The sequence below is a fragment of the Bombina bombina genome, chromosome 3, assembly GCF_027579735.1.
Source record: "Bombina bombina isolate aBomBom1 chromosome 3, aBomBom1.pri, whole genome shotgun sequence".
In the NCBI taxonomy this organism is placed as follows: Eukaryota; Metazoa; Chordata; class Amphibia; order Anura; family Bombinatoridae; genus Bombina; species Bombina bombina.
In genome coordinates, this window is record NC_069501.1 from 943,648,757 (window position 1) to 943,673,276 (window position 24,520).

General features: G+C 38.2%; 1 protein-coding gene across 1 annotated transcript; it reads left to right on the forward strand.

The window, feature by feature from the left end:
* The first annotated feature begins 504 nt into the window (after positions 1-504).
* Positions 505-24,185, forward strand: RGCC (regulator of cell cycle). The gene is made up of 5 exons (XM_053707968.1): positions 505-677; positions 5,113-5,286; positions 20,761-20,868; positions 23,316-23,378; positions 23,841-24,185. The coding sequence occupies exons 1-5, from the start codon at positions 641-643 to the stop codon at positions 23,846-23,848; spliced, it is 390 nt and encodes a 129-aa protein (XP_053563943.1). The 5' UTR covers positions 505-640; the 3' UTR covers positions 23,849-24,185.
* The last annotated feature ends 335 nt before the right edge of the window (positions 24,186-24,520 follow it).

The window sequence follows — 24,520 nt, forward strand, 5'->3', positions numbered from 1 at the left end:
GTTATTAAACGTTTTAGATAAGATACAATAGTTTTAGAAAATAATTTTACGTATATGTATTTGAGAGAATGCGGGAGAGAAAACACCACATCATTTAAAACTATAATACTTTAACAATGTATTTGTATCTATAATCAATCTGTTATTACAACTATATAACATTTTTAGCATTTTTAGGTTTATTATAATATGATTTTCTCCTGCATACTAACCATTTCGTAATCACAACGTTCCACTTTTCCAAAATATAATTTAACGTATAAAAACAAAATCCCAGAATAAAATTGTAAACTATTAACTACATTATATTTCTCCTATAATCGGATTACACGAATTAGAGGAAGGCTTTTGCGCCCTCTAGCGAAAAACCGGTAGTAGCGCACTGTCTGGACGTGCTTCTTGGCAATGATAACAATGAATAGAACGCTCCTGTCTGGCTCCTACCCCGCCCCCGTGACGTCACCAGACCCTTGCATCCTGCACATAAAAGGGACTACTGCCTGCATAGAGTGTAGAAGACAGCGACTCGGGTATCACTGGAGTGTGGAACATTTGTTGCCTGTATCTTTACGAATCGCAGCAGGTTATAACCAAACCATTCCTTTTGCTTTCAAAGGATTCCATAATATTAGCTGAAGTCATGAAGTCCCCCAAAGTGAAGGCTGCAGGCAGAAGAAGTAAGTACCGCGGAGCGGACACGTAGCACAGCTCTGTGAGCTATTGATTATCGAGTGTTTGTATGTGCGAGCATTTCAATGGCAGCAGATAGAGTTTACTTTGCCACCTATATGCTAAAAGCCTCATTCTTTACAGTGTTATCTTATCAGTCTGCAATTTGTTTGATGAGTATTTGACAATTAACTGCTTATTGTGTGCTTAAGAGAAGAGCTATTTCGATCATAATTAAATGTGAATAATTACACGTTAGATTATTAAAATAGCTTAATTTTATTGTTTGTTAAAATATTTATACCGTTTACATTATTTTCCATTATAGAGAAACTGGATATCTGCTAATGCTATCTATGTAACAACTTTATGTAAATAACGCCTGTAACACTAAAGCATTGGTCTATCATCATTTTTACACTTTTGCATCTCTATTTGCTTAATATACAGTAATAAAGAGAGGAAATATACATACAGCATTGAAGTACAACAGTGTTTAGCTAGTTCTGAGAAGTGTTGTTTTTATCCACGTGTGCATCCACATCAGAGTATTGCATTATATTGGAATAAACTACAGAATATTAATTATATTAATGTCAGCTTGTGGTTTACTTTTACTGGCAAAGTAACTTACAAAGTGATATTTAGTAGCTACAGAGTCCCTTATAGAGCATTTTTGGTGTTATCTACTTTTTCTGTTTGGTATTTTATGTGCTGGGGCTTTCTGTAAGGTAACATATGTTTTGATGTGACATTCAGAAATGTGTTTTATCCCCCTTATATATAGGTTTAGCAATAAAATAGATCTACCCTTTCTCTGCCATTTACTCACTTATTATTCTGTTAAAATCCTTTATAGAGTGCAACATATTCTATATGTATATGGCATGATGAATACAAAACACAAGATAAGGAATAAGTATGTGGTCCTGCTTTTATTGGATACACCACACACACACACATAATGTAATTGCATGTTTATGTTAAAATGACATTAAAGTCAAAATTAAGCTTTTACGGTTTAGTTAGAGTGCAATTTTAAAGGGCCATAATAGATAAAAAAAAATATTACATGCTCTAATTTGTTAGATCATGCAATTTTAAGACTGTCAGTCCTATGTTTCTGTGTGCCCCCCCCCCCCCCACCAAGGGTTTAGACACACAGTAGAAGCACTGCCCAGGACCCACTGCTGGTCCAGAGCAGAAGCTGCCTCTGATCCAATCAGCTGAGCTAGTTGTACAACTCCGCTGTGTAACTAGAGCTGCTTATTGGATGAAAAGCATATCTAGGTAGGCTCAGAAGCACAAATCCACTACCTGGTCATTGGTGGCTGTAGACATATGCCTCTTGTCAGCTCAATAGAAGCATTCAGCTTATATGCAACAGTGGAATATTTAAAAAAAAAAAGTTGTAGTAATTTAGATAATTTTCTTTTTGCACTTTTTTTTATGTCCCTTTAAGGTATTTTAAATGGAAATGATAAATTGTCCCCTTTCATGAATATATTAGCAAAATTGGCCAGCTTCAAATTAGACAATGACTCATGCAATGGTTTTACTCTTCACTGACTTTCAGGATGGGAACGATCATTCTGTTTTGCACAATAGATACTCCGAATATCTATATAAATAATTAAATTGGTTGCAATATTTTTCTTTAGCAAATTTGATAGCTTCATTAATCATAGCCAATGTGAAGTACATAGTTTTGGTTGTTTTAAACTAACAAGCCCATCACTATCTAGAGTACATTATATGACATTTGCAGGTAAATTGAGTTGGTCGAGTCCCTCTTTATATTATCTCTGTCTGTATACCAAAGCCTGATACAAGAGATAATAGTAGTGGTATTCTAGCGCTAAGAGTGCCCTAAGCTGTGACCAAAAAATGGGGTCTAACCTCCCCCAGAGAAAAAGGGTATACTGAAACACAGGGATCGGTACAGCGCCAAAAGGCCAAGGGACAAATATACAAAACTGCCAATACTTTAAAATGTAGATTTATTACAATCAGATAAAACGATATACGGTATGAATTGTAAAATAAGAGTTAAAACAAATAATATTGGCAATTAGTGCCGAGCATATATTTAAGAAATGCAATGTAAGAAAATTGTTTAAAACAATAAAATTGCTAGCAAAACCAAAAACAAGAAATCAGAAAAAACCTAACATACTGGTTATCAACATAGAAGTCTTGGGTACGTTTTGGGTAAACCAAGCTATCTAAGCATACAAAGCGTGGGAGGCTGTGGGTCAAAGATGTCAGTTATGGATCCATAGTGTGGTGTGCACCGTGGTGAAATGGGGGAGGTGCGTGTAGCGTAATATGAATGACCCAATTATAGATCAGACCTGGGTGTGAATGCTTGCAAATTACAACACAGTTAAAATAAAGATAAATACAATGTGGCAAATTACAACACAGTTAAAAGATATATAATCATGAAAAAAATCATCATGAAAAAACCACAAAAAATGATGCCGAGTGGAGACTAGGCCTCCAACACAAAAAGATCTGAGGAAATCCAAGTCCAAAAATAGTGATGGATCCTGAAGACAAGTGGAAAGTCAATCAAAAAGTCAAATATGCAGTCAGTGAAAAAATCAAAAAAAAATTTCAACAAAGGGGGGTGGAGAACAAAGTTGATGTAAAAAACGGTGCAAAAAATTCAAAAAATCAAAAAATGAAAAAGGGGAAGCATAAAAATTAGTTCATATATAATCCAAATGTGGCCAATCCAAATAATAGCACAGTGGTGTGCAAAAACCAAGTCTAAACACGACAAAGCAAAGTGAAGAAAATTTGGAATGTAAAAGATGTGAAAAAATGTGAAAAATATAAAAAATATATATAACGGTGTGACAGGATAAATTCCAAGGATCCCAATAAACTTTAGGCAATCAGCGGCTCTTATTGTCGTCCCTAGTAGATACCTGTAACCCAAAATAACAACATAGCGTAATACAGTTAAAATATAATAGTAATCAAATGGAAAGATGCTTACCAAAGGGTCTACGCGTTTCGGTCCTCAATAGACCTTTTTCTAGAGTCTTGACTGCATATTTGACTTTTTGATTGACTTTCCACTTGTCTTCAGGATCCATCACTATTTTTGGACTTGGATTTCCTCAGATCTTTTTGTGTTGGAGGCCTAGTCTCCACTCGGCATCATTTTTTGTGGTTTTTTCATGATGATTTTTTTCATGATTATATATCTTTTAACTGTGTTGTAATTTGCCACATTGTATTTATCTTTATTTTAACTGTGTTGTAATTTGCAAGCATTCACACCCAGGTCTGATCTATAATTGGGTCATTCATATTACGCTACACGCACCTCCCCCATTTCACCACGGTGCACACCACACTATGGATCCATAACTGACATCTTTGACCCACAGCCTCCCACGCTTTGTATGCTTAGATAGCTTGGTTTACCCAAAACGTACCCAAGACTTCTATGTTGATAACCAGTATGTTAGGTTTTTTCTGATTTCTTGTTTTTGGTTTTGCTAGCAATTTTATTGTTTTAAACAATTTTCTTACATTGCATTTCTTAAATATATGCTCGGCACTAATTGCCAATATTATTTGTTTTAACTCTTATTTTACAATTCATACCGTATATCGTTTTATCTGATTGTAATAAATCTACATTTTAAAGTATTGGCAGTTTTGTATATTTGTCCCTTGGCCTTTTGGCGCTGTACCGATCCCTGTGTTCCTGATACAAGAGAGAACAATTAAAAATGAACATTTTATTACTTATATCTCCTAACCCCCACTGTGTGTGTAATATCTTCTGCTGACACTGTTTACACAGCTTTTCATACTTAGACATGAAATAAATAAAAAAATAAGATTCAGCATGCAATTTTAAACAACTTTCGAATTGACTTCTAATATCAAATTTCTTTTGTTCTCTTGGTACCTTTTGTTGAAAAGTGACTACGTAAGCTCATGAGCATGCATGTGTCTGGAGCACTATTTGGCAGCAGTTTTGCAAGAATGTTATCCATTTGCAAGAGCACTATATGGCAGCACTATTTCCTGCCATGTGGTGCTCCACAAAGAATACCATAAGTATGAGGCCAATTTTATAGTAGTAAGTAAAATTGGATTTTTTTTAAATTGTATGCTCTGTCTGAATCACACAAAAACAAAACAAAAAAATGTTTGGGTTTCATATCCCTTTAAGTATAAACTTTCAGTATATGTAGGTATACCACAGGCAAAATCAGCTATTTTAAATGCTGAATTAAAGGTAAATTTGCTATTTGTAAAGCGTCTAATACACTCCATTAGGTTAAAAGGATAATTGGGAACAAATTAAAGGGGAGAAAACTTAAATAATTTGTTGCTGTTTGAGACCAAAATCATTTACTGTAGTAGATGATTTCTTTTGGAATATAATTTAACTGTTTTCCCTTTTCTTGTCAGCTACCTTAATTGAAGATGATGATTTAAATGAGGTGCTATGCGAATTTGATGCGGTCATAGCAGATTTCTCTTCTCCCTTCAACAAGAGACGCTTTCGATATGATGAGCACCTCCAAACAATGAAAAGAAGAAGTAGCGCCAGCATCAGTGACAGTGGAATCAGCGACTCCGAAAGTGAGCTCATTTAATGGTGACATTTTGAGTCAAAAGAAGTATAGAAAAGGAGTAAAAAAAAAGTTCTAGCAAGATTACAGGAAAGCTGAAGCTCATTATTTAAATCCTTTTAGTAACTATACGACTGTCTGGTTTTGTAGTCATGGAACATTAGGCTAATCTTTTCTCCATGACATAATTGTAATCTGATATTCCAAACTAATGTTCATTTTTAATGATTTGTATAATTTCTTAATCTAGAAATTATGCTTTACACTTTTTTTTTTAACTGCATTTTATCTCAACCAAGTGATTAACCAAAAAAAATAAATATCTTTTTTGAAAGTAGGAAGGTAAATTTGTAAATTGCTTTTGATGGATTAGTTTTTATGTAAGAAGTTAAATAGTTTTATTGCATCAAAAAAGATGATATGGGTAAAAGAAAAACTAAGAAAAGACAAAACAGATGCTCATCTATTGAATAAAACAGGTTTTTGTTACATGCCTGTGGTTGGGTTTGTTCCCTTGTCTCCAATAGATTTGTCATTATTAATGATCAGATGGCAATCTGTGCCTATGGATGAGCTGTATGCAAACTTGTTAGTTTCAGTAGTGATTTAAAGAGCAGTAACGTTACTTTTTTGTTACATGAAAATTATTTTTGACACATTTAATTTATTTTGTTTTGCTCTTTTGTAATTACCAGACGCCCAGACTCAATGGTCCTAAGATTTTAATTTTTTTCTACAAAACTTATGGATTTATCTATCAATATCTCTGTAGCGTTTGTGAGAGGATATTGTGAATGTCTCTGTGTTGAGAAGGCCCATCTAGCCTGCCCATATTTTTGTTTGAAATGTTGACTTAGCTTTTTGTGTATTCAAGGCGTTGTTGAATTATTTTACTGTATTTGTTGTTACTGCTTCTGGTTACTGAAACATTTTATAATGACAATTTAATATGTGGGTTGGCTGGACTTGTATATAAATCAACTGAGCCTGAGTATAAAGAATTGTATGTCCAGAAGGTGTGAAGATGTAAGTGTTTTCAGTACACAGATGTTTAGAAGATCCAGGGATTAATAAGATCCTTGCTTTGTTCTGTGCCGCACTTTGAACCAATCAGGGATGCTGTAACAGGACACAGCAAATCATTTGCTAAAGTAATACTTTAGTCACAAATGTGCAACTTTCCCCACTCCTTAAAGAGACAGTCTACACCTTAGTCTTCTTAAAGTCTTACCTGAGATTAAGCTGCAAATAGCCTCCTGCACCTTTTCTATTTCATGCAGCAGGAATGTTAAAAAAGTTATTTGAAAATGAATATTGTTTCTGGCCACTTTGAAATGGCTGCCAAGCTCCACCCACTGATGACATTACAATCTGGGCTGCATCTAGGCACTCTGCTGAATAGCATTGCCAGTCTGTTGAATCCAACTACTGAGCCTTTTATGATTGGACGCCATAAGCATCCCTTATCATAAAATGTCATCAGTTGGTGGAGCTTGGCAGCTATTTCAAAGTGGCCAAAAACAATATTCATTTTAAAATAACTTTTTTTAAATTCCTGCTGCATGATATAGAAAGGGGTGCAGGAGACTATTTGCAGCTTACTCTAAAGTAAGACTTTAAGATGACTAAGGTGTAGACTGTCCCTTTAAAGGCTTTATGAAGAATAAATGAATCATCGAACTGCACTTATTTCTGTCAGAAATAAGTTAAATAGTAGTAACACTTTTCACTTCATAAAATCAAGAAAAAAATGTTCTGAGATGTTGTCCAACAAAGTATACCAAAAGAACAAAGCAATTTTGATAATAGAAATTGTTTATACTTGTATAAATCCTAAACGTTTACTTTTGACTTTACCATCCCTTTAACATCCAAACCAGACCTTTTTTAAAGCAACTTTATGTGACAGGAATTCATTCTTTGCATCTCAGAGAAGGTTCTGAATATTTAAACCAAGTATGGCTAATCTAATAGTTGTTCCCTCTGCATTGCTTATTCCCTACATAATATATCTTTTTCCTAACATATTACTCCTAGTGACCTAGAATTATTTATGAAACTATAATGTATATTTGACACAACTATGGGAATCTTGTAAATCAGAACCATCAGCTACACGTTTGACTTTCCTACCATCCGTCTCACTTCATTCAGCAGTGCTATTCAGAGCTGGCCCCGGGGCCATAGCACAGATGTCAATACTTTTCAGTGGTCATTGTTTTGTGGGTAGCTGCTCGGCATCAGATGGTAGTGTAGCTGCAGGACAGACAGATGGCTGCATTTCGATAGTGATTCATAGCTCAGAGATAGACAATGAATAGAATAGATATCAGTTGTGTTCATGCTGTTTACATTCTGTATGTGGTAGACTGTCGTTGTGCCTATTTGTTATGATCTAATTGAGGTAAAATGTGTATATTGTCTTTATTTTCTCTCTATTTTTAAATCCTCCGTGTTTTAGGTGAAGCTTTTCTTTGCATGAAAAAACTTATTATTGTGATTTGATTAGAACTATATTGATGGAAATGGTAAGATAAAGAAAACAAACTTCATATCTCTTCACATCCATAAATTAGCACAAAGTGTAGGGAAGACAAGGTTGTCTTTTTGTTTTATTTTGTTTCTAGCATGGACCATACTTTTGAAATTGGGACATACTATTTTGATAGACTAATGCACAACATTTAAGAACTTAATTTGAGCTGTTAAGGAGTCATTGTAATCACATTTTTATATATGCATTAAATACACCAGTTAAGCACTGAATTTTAAAATATATTCATACACAATAAGCCATTTTAAATAGCTATTTTATAATTACATTGTGCAAATCAAGAGCAGTCCAGGGACATACCTTTTGAACTGTATTTTCCTTTGCTGTGAGTATACATCACATGTACATGATGCCCAGCACTGTTTTAAACAATTAATTAATAGCATGTAACAGGGTCAGTTAATCTGCACTTCAAATGGTTAAATGTTGCACTGGTTTTTTTTTTCTTCTTCTACGCTTTAATTAACTAATTAATTAAAAATGTTATGAAATGCATAATACAGATGCTATTCAGAGACAGTGCTTTACAACACCAGTCTTTCTGTATTTAGTATTTCCTTGCTTGTGTTGACCAGTGGCTCAAATATTGTGGTGGATTTACCTGTGAAATCTGGTTTGTAATGGTCACTTGAGGTCCAGAATTGAGAAGCCCCACCTTAGACCACAAATATTAAAACTAGCATGGCAGACTGATTTGTAACCAGGCCATTTTTTTAATTTAATTGTAAGCAAATTGTATATTGTAATGAACATGCTCGTCTAGCAGCCATCTCTGCTTGAATTTATCAAATTGGTTTAGATGATTTCTCTTTCTCAGTGGTTTAACCCAGATGTATAAATGTTAGATTTGCTTCTGGGGTCTTGTGGTTAACTAGCTGCATACAATTCAGTTGACAGATCAAAGTGGTTCTAAACAGGAAATACAACGTCACTGAAGCATCCAGCAGTATTGTAGTACAGTTAAGTAAGGTGCGTGAGGAGTGGCTTTCTATTGTAACGGTTAAACTGAAGTTTAGTGGGAATTAAGATTTCTTTGTAATTGGTAAAGAAGTAGTCTTAATGTAATCTAACTTGTTATAAATGGCTGTATGACACCTGCCGTAGGGCATTGATGGCAGCACATCTGGATCTTGGTCCTGTGGTATTGATATAATGTATGATCACATATACATGCAGAAGATCATGTATATATGTTAATTGGCCACAGCAAAGCATTTGACATAAATATACTCATAATTAATGTTAGGGTAATGTGTTCATAGGATGCAAAACAATGCAAATGTTGCTAATAAAAGGACAATTTGAAAACTGCATGAAAGTCAAAACTAAAATTTCATAATTCAAGCATAGCATGCAACTTTAAGAGACGTTTAAACTTTACTTGTTATCAAATTTTATTTGTTCTCTTGGAATCCTTTTTCTTTTAAAGCATACCTAGGTAGGCTCAGGAACAGCAATGCACAACTGGAAGCTAGCTGGTGATTGGACGCTGCACACATGTCTCTAGTCATTGGCTTACCATTTGGGCTCAGATCACAATAGTTCATTGCTGCTCTGTAGCTGATGTTAATTATGTCTTTAACCACTTTGCAGGGGTTAACACCTAGTTATATGCAGACCACAGTGCAGTAAAATGCTTGAACACATTAGAATATTTTTCTTTTTGTTTTGATCCCTTTAACAGCTTTCTATCTATGTGCTTTGTATGCAGCACTTTTGCAGGTGTATGTAAAAAATAAAATAAAGTTTTGAATTTCCCTTTAAAAGGTTGTTATACATATGTCTGCCGTAGAGGGCTGCAACCCTTTAGTTTACAACCCCTTTTGTTATAAAGGTGTAAAACTGTATATTATAGTTATTGATTTTTTATTTATTTTAAATAAATATTTTTCACTCTTGTGATTGTAGAAAACCTAATCCCTGCAGTCTCTGGGTATGCATAACGTTAACATATTCAGATCCCTAATAACTAATTTTACTGAATATTTTTTTACTATTTTAAAAACTAGATTGCATGTAATAGTATTAATGAATACCCCACTTTTCATATAAGTTCCTGTAATAGACACTATAAAGAACATACACAGATACTTATTACTGATATAAAAATCCAGTATAAAACCTTTTACGTACTTAGAAGCTCCCAGTTTAGCACTGTTGATGAGGTTAGGCTGTAAAAGAGGCTGGGAAAACAGGGAGAGCAGACCCTCCCCCCTCCACACCCCCCTGCATATGTAATGACCAATTATGCAAACAGGGGCAAGCTGGAGTCTGTAGACATCAGTATACATCTAAAACTTTAGGCTTGGTTCAGAGTCTGAAAATCAGCACAATGTTTTTTAAAAAAATAATCAAAACTATACATTGTTACAAAAACACTCCCAGATGGGCTGTATAAATGGGTCATCTACAAAACATTTATGCAAATTAAAAGCTAGTGTACAATGTCCCTTTAAAGTGAATGTAAACTCAGCCTTCGTTCTAAACAGCAGTCTATCAAATATAAAAAAAAAACCTGAGTTTCATTCATCAAATTTAAATTTTCTAAATGTATACCTTTATGTTCATAAATTTATATCAATTTGCGGCTAAACCGTCCTCCGCCCGGCATTCGTGCTCTTTTGCTCATCTTTTTGATTGATTTCTTAATAGCCAATAACGGCTCTAACCACGGGGGGACCCACCCTCTTATTACGTAATATGCGTTTGTCTTTGGTGCCGAGCTAATCTACTGTAAGCTCGTGCACATTTCGCACATGCGCAATACTAATAAACACGGCTAGCGTTACATTCTTATATGGATTCCTTTCATTTCCTATACAGCGTAAACAAGAGTAACGCATGCGCAATGTAAAATAGACACAGGAGCGCGCAGTGCTTATACGTAAACAGCGGGTGGGACCGCTGTTTACGTAATATGGATGAAAAGTAGGAAGCAGTGAGTGGGAGGAGCGGGTAAGCGAATGAGCGATATGCAATATTTAAAATAAAAAATAAAATACACATTTTATTAGAAATTTATTGCGGCGGTATGCTTAATCTCAGTAATGACTACAAAACTAGATTACACAAAACGGAAAAATTGACATTCACTTTAAGTTTCACTGTACATTTCTCTTGGGGGGGATTTTTTTCCACCCACTTTTGTGATGAGCTAGAAAATATTCCACAAATGTGGGTAGGAAAGCCGCACAGCATCATGTATATTTTGCTATAAAAAATGTACAGCACCACGTATTGTATATGTGATATATGAAGAATTTGACATTTCTATTACTATGTTAGTAACTTCTTTCCCAGCGCCCAGTAAAAAGAACAAATCATTTAACTCCTCAGCATGGTCCTGTGCGTAAATTATATGCACCTGAAATATCTTCAGAAGTGTGTGTAATAATAGTTATTGTCACAGACGGTGCAGAGGTAGCTCATCTGCGTGCAGCACATAAAAGTAGTTAAACCTTACAGGAACATTATATTTTTTAACTTGTTTTGCTTAGCAAATATTTTAAGTTACAGGGACATTAACTATTTCAAACTGAAATCACACTATCATGCATTAGATTGCGAGATTTCAATGATGGGATTGGGTCATATGGACATCCATATGATGCTAGGCAACGCCCTCCAGACTGTGATCGCATTCCCAAAGCGCTGTTGGCTTCAGTACAGCTAGTCCCATGCCGTCTTAAATTTCCTTCTTGAACTGTTAGGTTAGGGTTAGGGTCTCAATAGAAGTAAATTGGAAGGTTGTTTACAATTGTATTCTGTCTGAATCATCAAAGAACAATTTATATTTTCATGTCCCTTTAAATGTCTTGTTTCTTCATGCAGTTTTCATCATCATGCACTCATTTAGTCTACCACTAGCACCATCTTCTACCTGTCATGCACTCAGTTAGTCTACCTCTAGCGCCATCTTCTACCTGTCATGCACTCAGTTAGTCTACCTCTAGCACCATCTTCTACCTGTCATGCACTCATTTAGTCTACCACTAGCACCATCTTCTACCTGTCATGCACTCAGTTACCTCTAGCACCATCTTCTACCTGTCATGCACTCATTTAGTCTACCACTAGCACCATCTTCTACCTGTCATGCACTCAGTTAGTCTACCTCTAGCACCATCTTCTACCTGTCATGCACTCATTTAGTCTACCACTAGCACCATCTTCTACCTGTCATGCACTCAGTTACCTCTAGCACCATCTTCTACCTGTCATGCACTCATTTAGTCTACCACTAGCACCATCTTCTACCTGTCATGCACTCAGTTAGTCTACCTCTAGCACCATCTTCTACCTGTCATGCACTCAGTTACATCTAGCACCATCTTCTACCTGTCATGCACTCAGTTAGTCTACCTCTAGCACCATCTTCTACCTGTCATGCACTCAGTTACCTCTAGCACCATCTTTTACCTGTCATGCACTCAGTTAGTCTACCTCTAGCGCCATCTTCTACCTGTCATGCACTCATTTAGTCTACCTCTAGCACCATCTTCTACCTGTCATGCACTCAGTCACCTCTAGCACCATCTTCTACCTGTCATGCACTCAGTTAGTCAACCTCTAGTGCCATCTTCTACCTGTCATGCACTCAGTTAGTCAACCTCTAGCGCCATCTTCTACCTGTCATGCACTCAGTTAGTCTACCTCTAGCACCATCTGCTACCTGTCATGCACTCAGTCTACCTCTAGCGCCATCTTCTACCTGTCATGCACTCAGTTAGTCTACCTCTAGTGCCATCTTCTACCTGTCATGCACTCAGTCTACCTCTAGCACCATCTGCTACCTGTCATGCACTCAGTCTACCTCTAGCACCATCTGCTACCTGTCATGCACTCAGTTAGTCTACCTCTAGCACCATCTGCTACCTGTCATGCACTCAGTTAGTCTACCTCTAGCACCATCTTCTACCTGTCATGCACTCAGTTAGTCTACCTCTAGCACCATCTGCTACCTGTCATGCACTCAGTTAGTCTACCTCTAGCACCATCTTCTACCTGTCATGCACTGTTACCTCTAGCACCATCTGCTACCTGTCATGCACTCAGTCACCTCTAGCACCATCTTCTACCTGTCATGCACTGTTACCGCTAGCGCCATCTTCTACCTGTCATGCACTCAGTTAGTCTACCTCTAGCACCATCTTCTACCTGTCATGCACTTGGTTACCTCTAGCACCATCTTCTACCTGTCATGCACTCAGTTAGTCAACCTCTAGTGCCATCTTCTACCTGTCATGCACTCAGTTAGTCAACCTCTAGCGCCATCTTCTACCTGTCATGCACTCAGTTAGTCTACCTCTAGCACCATCTGCTACCTGTCATGCACTCAGTCTACCTCTAGCGCCATCTTCTACCTGTCATGCACTCAGTTAGTCTACCTCTAGTGCCATCTTCTACCTGTCATGCACTCAGTCTACCTCTAGCACCATCTGCTACCTGTCATGCACTCAGTCTACCTCTAGCACCATCTGCTACCTGTCATGCACTCAGTTAGTCTACCTCTAGCACCATCTGCTACCTGTCATGCACTCAGTTAGTCTACCTCTAGCACCATCTTCTACCTGTCATGCACTTGGTTACCTCTAGCACCATCTTCTACCTGTCATGCACTCAGTTAGTCAACCTCTAGTGCCATCTTCTACCTGTCATGCACTCAGTTAGTCAACCTCTAGCGCCATCTTCTACCTGTCATGCACTCAGTTAGTCTACCTCTAGCACCATCTGCTACCTGTCATGCACTCAGTCTACCTCTAGCGCCATCTTCTACCTGTCATGCACTCAGTTAGTCTACCTCTAGTGCCATCTTCTACCTGTCATGCACTCAGTCTACCTCTAGCACCATCTGCTACCTGTCATGCACTCAGTCTACCTCTAGCACCATCTGCTACCTGTCATGCACTCAGTTAGTCTACCTCTAGCACCATCTTCTACCTGTCATGCACTCAGTTAGTCTACCTCTAGCACCATCTTCTACCTGTCATGCACTCAGTTAGTCTACCTCTAGCACCATCTGCTACCTGTCATGCACTCAGTTAGTCTACCTCTAGCACCATCTTCTACCTGTCATGCACTGTTACCTCTAGCACCATCTGCTACCTGTCATGCACTCAGTCACCTCTAGCACCATCTTCTACCTGTCATGCACTGTTACCTCTAGCACCATCTGCTACCTGTCATGCACTCAGTCACCTCTAGCACCATCTTCTACCTGTCATGCACTGTTACCGCTAGCGCCATCTTCTACCTGTCATGCACTCAGTTAGTCTACCTCTAGCACCATCTTCTACCTGTCATGCACTTGGTTACCTCTAGCACCATCTTCTACCTGTCATGCACTTGGTTACCTCTAGCACCATCTGCTACCTGTCATGCACTCAGTCACCTCTAGCACCATCTTCTACCTGTCATACACTCAGTTAGTCTACCTCTAGCACCATCTTCTACCTGTCATGCACTCAGTCACCTCTAGCACCATCTTCTACCTGTCATGCACTGTTACCTCTAGCACCATCTGCTACCTGTCATGCACTGTTACCTCTAGCACCATCTGCTACCTGTCATGCACTCAGTCACCTCTAGCACCATCTTCTACCTGTCATGCACTGTTACCTCTAGCACCATCTGCTACCTGTCATGCACTCAGTCACCTCTAGCACCATCTTCTACCTGTCATACACTCAGTTAGTCTACCTCTAGCACCATCTTCTACCTGTCATGCACTCAGTCACCTCTAGCACCATCTGCTACCTGTCATGCACTCAGTCACCTCTAGCACCATCTTCTACCTGTCATGCACTCGGTTACCTCTAGCACCATCTGCTACCTGTCATGCACTGTTACCTCTAGCACCATCTGCTACCTGTCATGCACTGTTACCTCTAGCACCATCTGCTACCTGTCACGCACTGTTACCTCTAGCACCATCTGCTACCTGTCATGCACTCAGTCACCTCTAGCACCATCTTCTACCTGTCATACACTCAGTTAGTCTACCTCTAGCACCATCTTCTACCTGTCATGCACTCAGTCACCTCTAGCACCATCTTCTACCTGTCATGCACTGTTACCGCTAGCGCCATCTTCTACCTGTCATGCACTCAGTTACCTCTAGCACCATCTGCTACCTGTCATGCACTCAGTTACCTCTAGCACCATCTGCTACCTGTCATGCACTGTTACCGCTAGCGCCATCTGCTACCTGTCATGCACTCATTTAGTCAACCTCTAGTGCCATCTTCTACCTTTCATGCACTCATTTAGTCAACCTCTAGCACCATCTTCTACCTGTCATGCACTCAGTTACCTCTAGCACCATCTGCTACCTGTCATGCACTCAGTTAGTCTACCTCTAGCACCATCTGCTACCTGTCATGCACTCAGTTAGTCTACCTCTAGCACCATTTGCTACCTGTCATGCACTCAGTTAGTCTACCTCTAGCACAATCTTCTACCTGTCATGCACTCAGTTACCTCTAGCACCATCTGCTACCTGTCATGCACTCAGTTACCTCTAGCACCATCTGCTACCTGTCATGCACTCAGTTACCTCTAGCACCATCTTCTACCTGTCATGCACTCAGTTACCTCTAGCACCATCTGCTACCTGTCATGCACTCAGTTACCTCTAGCGCCATCTGCTACCTGCCATGCACTCAGTTACCTCTAGCACAATCTTCTACCTGTCATGCACTCATTTAGTCTACCTCTAGCGCCATCTTCTACCTGTCATGCACTCAGTTAGTCTACCTCTAGCGCCATCTTCTACCTGTCATGCACTCAGTTAGTCTACCTCTAGCGCCATCTTCTACCTGTCATGCACTCAGTTACCTCTAGCACCATCTTCTACCTGTCATGCACTCATTTAGTCTACCTCTAGCGCCATCTGCTACCTGTCATGCACTCAGTCACCTCTAGCACCATCTTCTACCTGTCATGCACTCATTTAGTCTACCTCTAGCGCCATCTGCTACCTGTCATGCACTCATTTAGTCTACCTCTAGCACCATCTTCTACCTGTCATGCACTCAGTTACCTCTAGCACCATCTTCTACCTGTCATGCACTCATTTAGTCTACCTCTAGCGCCATCTGCTACCTGTCATGCACTCATTTAGTCTACCTCTAGCACCATCTTCTACCTGTCATGCACTGTTACCTCTAGCACAATCTTCTACCTGTCATGCACTCAGTTAGTCTACCTCTAGCACAATCTTCTACCTGTCATGCACTCAGTTACCTCTAGCGCCATCTGCTACCTGTCATGCACTCAGTTACCTCTAGCGCCATCTTCTACCTGTCATGCACTCAGTTATCTCTAGCACCATCTGCTACCTCTCAATTCACTATTTGAGAGGATATTGTTCAGCAAAGCCCTTTTAAGGTGCAGATTAGTGATGATAATTTGATACAATTCATATTAATTTACTAGTCTAGTCAAAAATAATCTTTCATGATTGAGAGCATGCAATTTTAGTCAACTTTCTAATTTTCTCCTATTATCATTTTTTCTTCTTTCTCTTGGTTTCTTTATTTGAATGTAAGCTTATGAGCCGGCCCATTTTTGGTTCAGAACCTGGGTAGCGCTTGCTGATTGGTGGCTACATTTAGACACCAATCAGAAAGCGCTACTCAGGTGCTGAAGCAAAAATGGGCTGGCTCCTATGCTTACATTCCTGCATTTTCAAATAAAGATACCAAGAGAACGAAGACAATTTGATAATAGGAGTAAATTATAAAGTTGCTTAAAATTGCATGCTTTATCTGAATCATAAAACATTAATTTTGACTAGACTGAAAGAGTGCAGCTGACATTAAACAATGTTTTTGTAAAATGATATTGGCATCATGTGCTGTTTGCAGTACTGAGCTCTGCATTTGCAAAGGACATTGTAAATCAATGGTCATAAATCAAACCTACTGTATACTAATTCCTAATGACTTTTGATTATGTTGTATAGTCTGACTGTGACAGAATCTGTTTGAAAATGTAATGTTTTTCTTAATCAGGAAAATATTCCTATTGTCTAGTGAGTGTGCATAGACTTTGGATGCCTCTGTTGTAGGTTTAACCAATTTATAACATATGGCTTCGTTTTTACTGTATGCTGCTGTGTTCCAGATGAAGTTATTTTTATGCTTTCTACCTGAACAAATGTTTCATTCAGCCTTTTCCTATTTGTAAGCTCTGACTGAATGTAGAAAAGCACTTGGCTCTCTCCAGGGGTTAATTAAATATGACATAATACATTGTAATCATCAATGGCGAAACAGATAGCTGGAACAAACGCTACATCAAACGCTTTGTAAAGCGGTTTTAAAGGACTGTGTAAAAATATGCAGAGAGGAAATATGATGAAGGTGTTCAAATTACTGGTGGGTGCTAATGTTTCCAGACAGGAGGAGAACTGTTCTTATTTACATGTGGTGAGGAGATGAGGCTCTTGCTTAAAGGGACATTGTACATGCACATTTTTTTTTCTTTCAAGATTAAAGGGACAGGAAACACATTTTTTTCCCTTTCATTACTTAAAAGGGGCATGCATTTTTAAACAACTTTCCAATTTACTTCTATTATCTAATTTGCTTCATTGTCTTGATATCCTTTGTTAAAAAGCATATCTAAATAGGCTCTGAAGCTGCAGATTGGTGGCTGCACATAGATGCCTCATGTGATTGGCTCACCCACGGGCATTGCTATTTATTCAGCAAAGAATATCTAAATAATTAAGCAAATTAGATAATAGAACTAAATTGTAATGTTGTTAAATTGTATTCTCTATCTAAATCACGAAAGAAAAATCAATTATTGAATTGTAAACAAGAGGCAGCAAATAAGTGGGTGGTTGGAGAGATAGGTACTAAAATAATTATTTTCCAATACGCTCTCTCTAAGGGCTCGATTATCTAAAGCTCTCTGGACTTTTAAGATTTTCTAAGAAATCTCTACAATACTTTTACCTTGAGAACAGAGTGTCTAACATAGGGGTGTTACCTGCTTTTAAGTATGTGAAGGCGAGACATACATAATAAAAATAATAAAAAATATATAAATATATATACAGTACAATAGGACTCACAAAAAAATCATAATTTAAAAATAGCTTAAAATTAATAAATGAAATATTGAAATAGAAATATGTAGTAAACAGTTATATTTAATCGCATTACAAATATTAACAAAATTGTTCTCTAAAAATCTTATTTTATACAGGGAGTGCAGAATTATTAGGCAAATGAGTATTTTGACCACATCATCCTCTTTATGCACGTTGTCTTACTCCAAGCTGTATAGGCTCGAAAGCCTACTACCAATTAAGCATATTAAGTGATGTGCATCTCTGTAATGAGAAGGGGTGTGGTCTAATGACATCAACACCCTATATCAGGTGTGCATAATTATTAGGCAACTTCCTTTCCTTTGGCAAAATGGGTCAAAAGAAGGACTTGACGGGCTCAGAAAAGTCAAAAATAGTGAGATATCTTGCAGAGGGATGCTTCACTCTTAAAATTGCAAAGCTTCTGAAGTGTGATCATCGAACAATCAAGCGTTTCATTCAAAATAGTCAACAGGGTCGCAAGAAGCGTGTGGAAAAACCAAGGCGCAAAATAACTGCCCATGAACTGAGAAAAGTCAAGCGTGCAGCTGCCAAGATGCCACTTGCCACCAGTTTGGCCATATTTCAGAGCTGCAACATCACTGGAGTGCCCAAAAGCACAAGGTGTGCAATACTCAGAGACATGGCCAAGGTAAGAAAGGCTGAAAGACGACCACCACTGAACAAGACACACAAGCTGAAACGTCAAGACTGGGCCAATAAATATCTCAAGACTGATTTTTCTAAGGTTTTATGGACTGATGAAATGAGAGTGAGTCTTGATGGGCCAGATGGATGGGCCCGTGGCTGGATTGGTAAAGGGCAGAGAGCTCCAGTCCGACTCAGACGCCAGCAAGGTGGAGGTGGAGTACTGGTTTGGGCTGGTATCAAAGATGAGCTTGTGGGGCCTTTTCGGGTTGAGGATGGAGTCAAGCTCAACTCCCAGTCCTACTGCCAGTTTCTGGAAGACACCTTCTTCAAGCAGTGGTACAGGAAGAAGTCTGCATCCTTCAAGAAAAACATGATTTTCATGCAGGACAATGCTCCATCACACGCATCCAAGTACTCCACAGCGTGGCTGGCAAGAAAGGGTATAAAAGAAGAAAATCTAATGACATGGCCTCCTTGTTCACCTGATCTGAACCCCATTGAGAGCCTGTGGTCCATCATCAAATGTGAGATTTACAAGGAGGGAAAACAGTACACCTGTCTGAACAGTGTCTGGGAGGCTGTGGTTGCTGCTGCACGCAATGTTGATGGTGAACAGATCAAAACACTGACAGAATCCATGGATGGCAGGCTTTTGAGTGTCCTTGCAAAGAAAGGTGGCTATATTGGTCACTGATTTGTTTTTGTTTTGTTTTTGAATGTCAGAAATGTATATTTGTGTATGTTGAGATGTTATATTGGTTTCACTGGTAAAAATAAATAATTGAAATGGGTATATATTTGTTTTTTCTTAAGTTGCCTAATAATTATGCACAGTAATAGTCACCTGCACACACAGATATCCCCCTAAAATAGCTATAACTAAAAATAAACTAAACTACTTCCAAAACTATTCAGCTTTGATATTAATGAGTTTTTTGGGTTCATTGAGAACATGGTTGTTGTTCAATAATAAAATTAATCCTCAAAAATACAACTTGCCTAATAATTCTGCACTCCCTGTATAAAAAAAAATTATAATGAAATAATAAAACTAAAAATTATGTGACATTCATTCTTCATTTTACAATAAGGAAAAAAATACACTGAATTTCTAATACGAAATTCAAAGTGTATCGTTTTCCTTATTGTAAAATGAGTTTCTTTGCGTGATGTGAACAGTGGCATTCCATGGGTGAAGCTGAAATGTTTGCCAGGTCTGGCTTATTCTTGCTGTTTTCTCACAAACTGAAAGGTAGCGAGTGTGTGTCAAAATACACAAACACTTATCACCCTGATAGAAATAGAGGCAATTGTATAGTATTATATGCTGAAAGCATAAGAGTAATCTGATTTTGTTTTGGCTGCAGTATTTCATTTGTAAAGTTAGCCTCCTGCTCCCAGTTAATCAGTGTAGTTTTGAGCATGGGGCTCTAAGTATTGGCCATTGTGTAGAGATAGAGGCATAAGATAAGGAGACCTTTGTATAGAGTTTCTCTGTAAAAAGAGATAATATAATCTGGGCTTCCTGCAGACACAGCCCATTTAAATTGGCATGCTATTGCCAATGGATTGGGGCTTCATGAGCAAAAACAGCTATATTATATACAAATAGCAATTTCATATATATTTTGTATTCTCTGCAGCTTGGAAACGCATTGAAGGGAAACTGACTCTACAGTGCAATGTTCATTTAATCCCTAAAATGGGAGAATTTTTAAATGTCTGTCTAATATTAAAGCCCCAGATCATAGTTCTAGTGTCATTTATACAGAATTAGCACATCTGAAATTGTAGAGTACATTGATACAGAATGTAGGTCAGTTTACCACCAATATACTAAAACAAACTGTCTGTATAAATCTGGTAGGAGGCCAAGAGTCTATCTGCATTCTGCTTCTGAATGTTATATTCTGCTTTCCAAGCTGATTCAAATTGTGAATATGCAGTTTGAAATGTGTTTATAATTTTGAATAATAATAATCTCATTGAGCTATAATTCAGCCACCTGTTAGGAGAAAATTCCCTGTAGATGATGGAAGTTTATCTTGGCTGGTATGTTGTGGAATGCCTGGGATTTAATGGGCTGCATCCAAAGTATTTTTTATGAAAACATTTAGCTTACTAATGCTTAACACAGATATTTTAACTTATTAGTCTTTCTTTTTCTTGTTTTTCAGGTGCTGATTCTCTTAATAGAAACAGTTTTAGCTTCAGTGATGAAAAGCTCAATTCTCCTACACTGTCCTCTCCAACACTGTGTTCTCCAGTAGATACACCTAGGAAAGGTACGTTTTTAAAATAGGAGAAGCTAAAGGATATTGATTCCAAGGTTGCTAATCTTTGGTTACTAGTAAGGGATTAACCCTTTCCCACCTGGACTAAATTGTCTATATCAGAACTAAGTTACAATGTAAACAAATTGAAATCATGTGATCGTTCATGCAATCACGTGATTTCAATGATGAGATCAGGTCAGAGGGGAGTGGGAGTGTCTATGACTCTAGGCACGTCCTCCAGCCCGCAATCCCATTTACCAAGCCACTATGGCTTCAGGACAGCCAAACGGCTAGGACGTTCCATGCTGTCCTAACGGCGCTAAAGTACAGAGCAGTTAGGACAGCATGGAATATCCTAACGGCAGGAAAGGGTTAAAGAAGGTGGTTCATGTGCAGGCCCGGACTGGCCATAGGCCACGGGGTAGTTTAGCCACGCCCACTGTGATGGTGGGCGGGGCTTTACACAGTATACAAAAAAAAATGTGAGAATTTTTTTTTATGTTGCTTTGGAATTGGAAATATTTAATATAACAAATAAATATTGTTTATTTAATATAACAAATAAAATGTTAATGTTTAACTTCAATAATTGGAATTTGGTCAATGGTCACACACACAGAAGTAGTCGTCTAGTACTCAGTTCACTTCACAGGGCCACTTAAACTGCCATACAAGCTGCTGCTGGCTGCAGCACACAAACATAGATACAAGTTGCTCAGTGCCACTGCTCATCATAATACTTACTATATAATTTAATTTTACTAACTACTACTACAAACAACATTCATTCATTCCAATGGCATTCCAGCGGCTGCGGCACCATTTCCCAATTCTGATCGGCCGAGCAGAGCCGCACACACAGGCGCACTAGACTACTTCCGCCGGAATACTTCCGGCCTGGCTGGGTCTGACTGAGGCTAAGCACGCACGCACTGTGAGTGACGTCACACTCACACGCGCCCAGGGACACCCTGCACACTCATGCCGTGTGCCGGGTGGTCCACGTGACACAGAGGCTCAGGCTGCGAGGGGGCTGATAGACTAGTGCTGCGGGGCGGGGCGGGCCGCGGCAGCCTGTGTGTCACGTGATGTGGGTGTCAGTGTGGAGGCCAGGAGGAGGCCTCAGGCCTGAACTGAAAAACAATTCTACCGCCGGGCCGGGCCATGGGTCCCCTAAGTCCTCCCTGGGGCTGGGGATTGATGACGACTCGATGCTCAAGCAGGCTGGCTTCAACTTAGCAGGGCAGGTAGGAGGTCACTCTGCTGGTCTCAGACAGGGACTTAGAGGACCTTTTCTTTTCAGTTGGCAAGGGTCGGTGTAGTAAAACATTACTGTATATATAACTTATAATTATATAACTATATACATAACATGATTGATGATGAATAATTGATTGATTCATTTACTATTCTAACTTGAACTAACTTAGTTCCAGTCCTAGCTAGTACTACAGGCTGCTTAGGCAGCCTAAGCAGCCTGTAGTACTAGGCTATGTTTGTACAAAAATTCACTGTTTCTCTGAGAGTCTCTCCTCTGCTGTGGGCTACAGCAGCCTTATGGGGATTACACTGTTACACACACACACACGTGCCATGGACTTCACTTCAGTCTCCTCCATGTCACGTGGCTGCACCACAGCACAACAATATTATGTATTTATTGGTGGGCTGCTGGTCCTCGGTGGGTGGGGACTGGGGAATATTGCACTTTATTTTATTTTTTATTATTATTTTATTTTTAAATATTTTACTTAATTTTTTCATAACAACCATTTGACAAAATCAAATGAGAAATGGTATGGGGGGGGATGGGCCTCTTTGCCCTAAAATTTTTTGGTCCCAGTCCGGCCCTGTTCATGTGATAGTCGAGGTAGAACGTACATAAGGTACAAGAAAGGGTTTGTTATTTTATACTTGACTACTGTTTGTGCGTATTTCATTTTATGTATACCTGTCTACACACTCTTACACACATGCACACTCTTAGACACACTCTCTTACACACACGCACACTCTTACACACACACACACTCTCTTGCACACACACACACGCACACTCTCTTGCACACACACACGCGCACACTCTCTTGCACACACTCACACACACTTTCTTACACACGCTTACACATACACACTTTCTTACACACACACACAGGGTGTGATGTATGTGATAATATCACACTTGTAGCACCACTTTTACATGAATCCAGAGACAGCTATTTGAAAGAAAACTGATATAAAAGACCATAAATAATTAGTAATGTTAATTTATTCACATGGGGAATACAAGAATTAGGACATTTCCTGCAACCCTCACTAGCCATTACATTAAGTAATGAAGCACTCACAGAAAATATAATGTAAACTGTATACGGCTTGTAGTGTTGTGCATATTAAAGTGTGATAGCTTGTTTATCACTGAGTGCAACATTAATTGTTTTATTTTCCCTTTTCAGCAAAACTTGGAGATACAAAAGAGTTGGAAGACTTCATTGCTGATCTTGACCGAACACTAGAAAGTAAGTGCAGGAGACTTAGAAGTGCATTTCATAAACTGTTGTAAATAATTCCTGGGCATGTGTAGCATGTGGAAAGTTTCGTGGTTCAAACAGAGCATGCAGTTTTCCAATTTATTTCTATTAGCAAATTTGCTTAATTCTTTTGTTATTCTTTTTTGAAGAAGCAGCAATGCCCTACTAAAAGCTAGCTGAACACATCTGATGAGCCAATGACTGGAGGCACATATATGTGCAGCCACCAATCAGCAGCTAGTTCCAAGCAGTGCACTGCTGTCCCTGAGCCTGCATTTCAACAAAGGATACCAAAAGAACGAAGCAAATTAGATAGCAGTAATTTAAAAAGTTGTTTAAAATTACTTGTATTATCTGAATGATGAAAGTTTAATTTTCACTTTAGTGTCCCATTATAGTGAACTAAACATCTTCCTAAAAATCTTCATTTTTCTTTTTATCTGTTAACAGGTATGTGAAATGGTTTGATTTATAAAAATATTACAAAAGGCCAGACAGCCTCATGAAGTGTGTACATAGTGTTACAAAGCCACACCAGCTGAAGACCGGACTTTATTCATGTTATATTCGTTCTTAGAATATGACTTTGCTGCATGAATTTAGAAAAAAAAAGAAATTTAATACTTTAAAGAAGATACAGCTGTTCTGTATTTTTGTACTTAAATATTGCATATGTGTAATTTAAATAGCTTTTATGAAGATAATTTGTAATATTATTATATAGTTGAAGAAAAATGTAATAAAGCTTTTTTCATTATAATATATTTTTGTATACAAATAAAACAATTAATGTTGCTTTTTGACCCTTTTTTTTTCTTCTTCTAGAAAATATATAATATGCTAATCTGTTTGCGGTAAATAGTAGGTTGTTTTACAGACTGCACTTTCTAAGTTACATAGAATAAAGCTAGAAATATAACGTTAATATTTTCTAAATGAAAAAGGTTTCTGCACAATTGATATTATATGAAAGGACAGTTATAGAGTTGCATAATCAACAAAAGTAGAATAAAAAGACAATGCAGTATCACTTACTCTGAATTTCAAATGACAAATTTAAAAATGTCCTTGCCCCCTGTATTATGTGATAGCCATCAGCGAATCACAGAAACCAATACATATACACCGTG

Excerpts from the sequence above, each read along its gene's own strand:
- RGCC (XM_053707968.1), top strand. The coding sequence starts at position 641 with ATGAAGTCCCCCAAAGTGAAGGCTGCAGGCAGAAGAA. Across the intron at positions 678-5,112 it reads GAAGGCTGCAGGCAGAAGAA|CTACCTTAATTGAAGATGAT; the intron begins GTAAGTACCGCG and ends TTTTCTTGTCAG. Across the intron at positions 20,869-23,315 it reads AGTAGATACACCTAGGAAAG|CAAAACTTGGAGATACAAAA; the intron begins GTACGTTTTTAA and ends TTCCCTTTTCAG.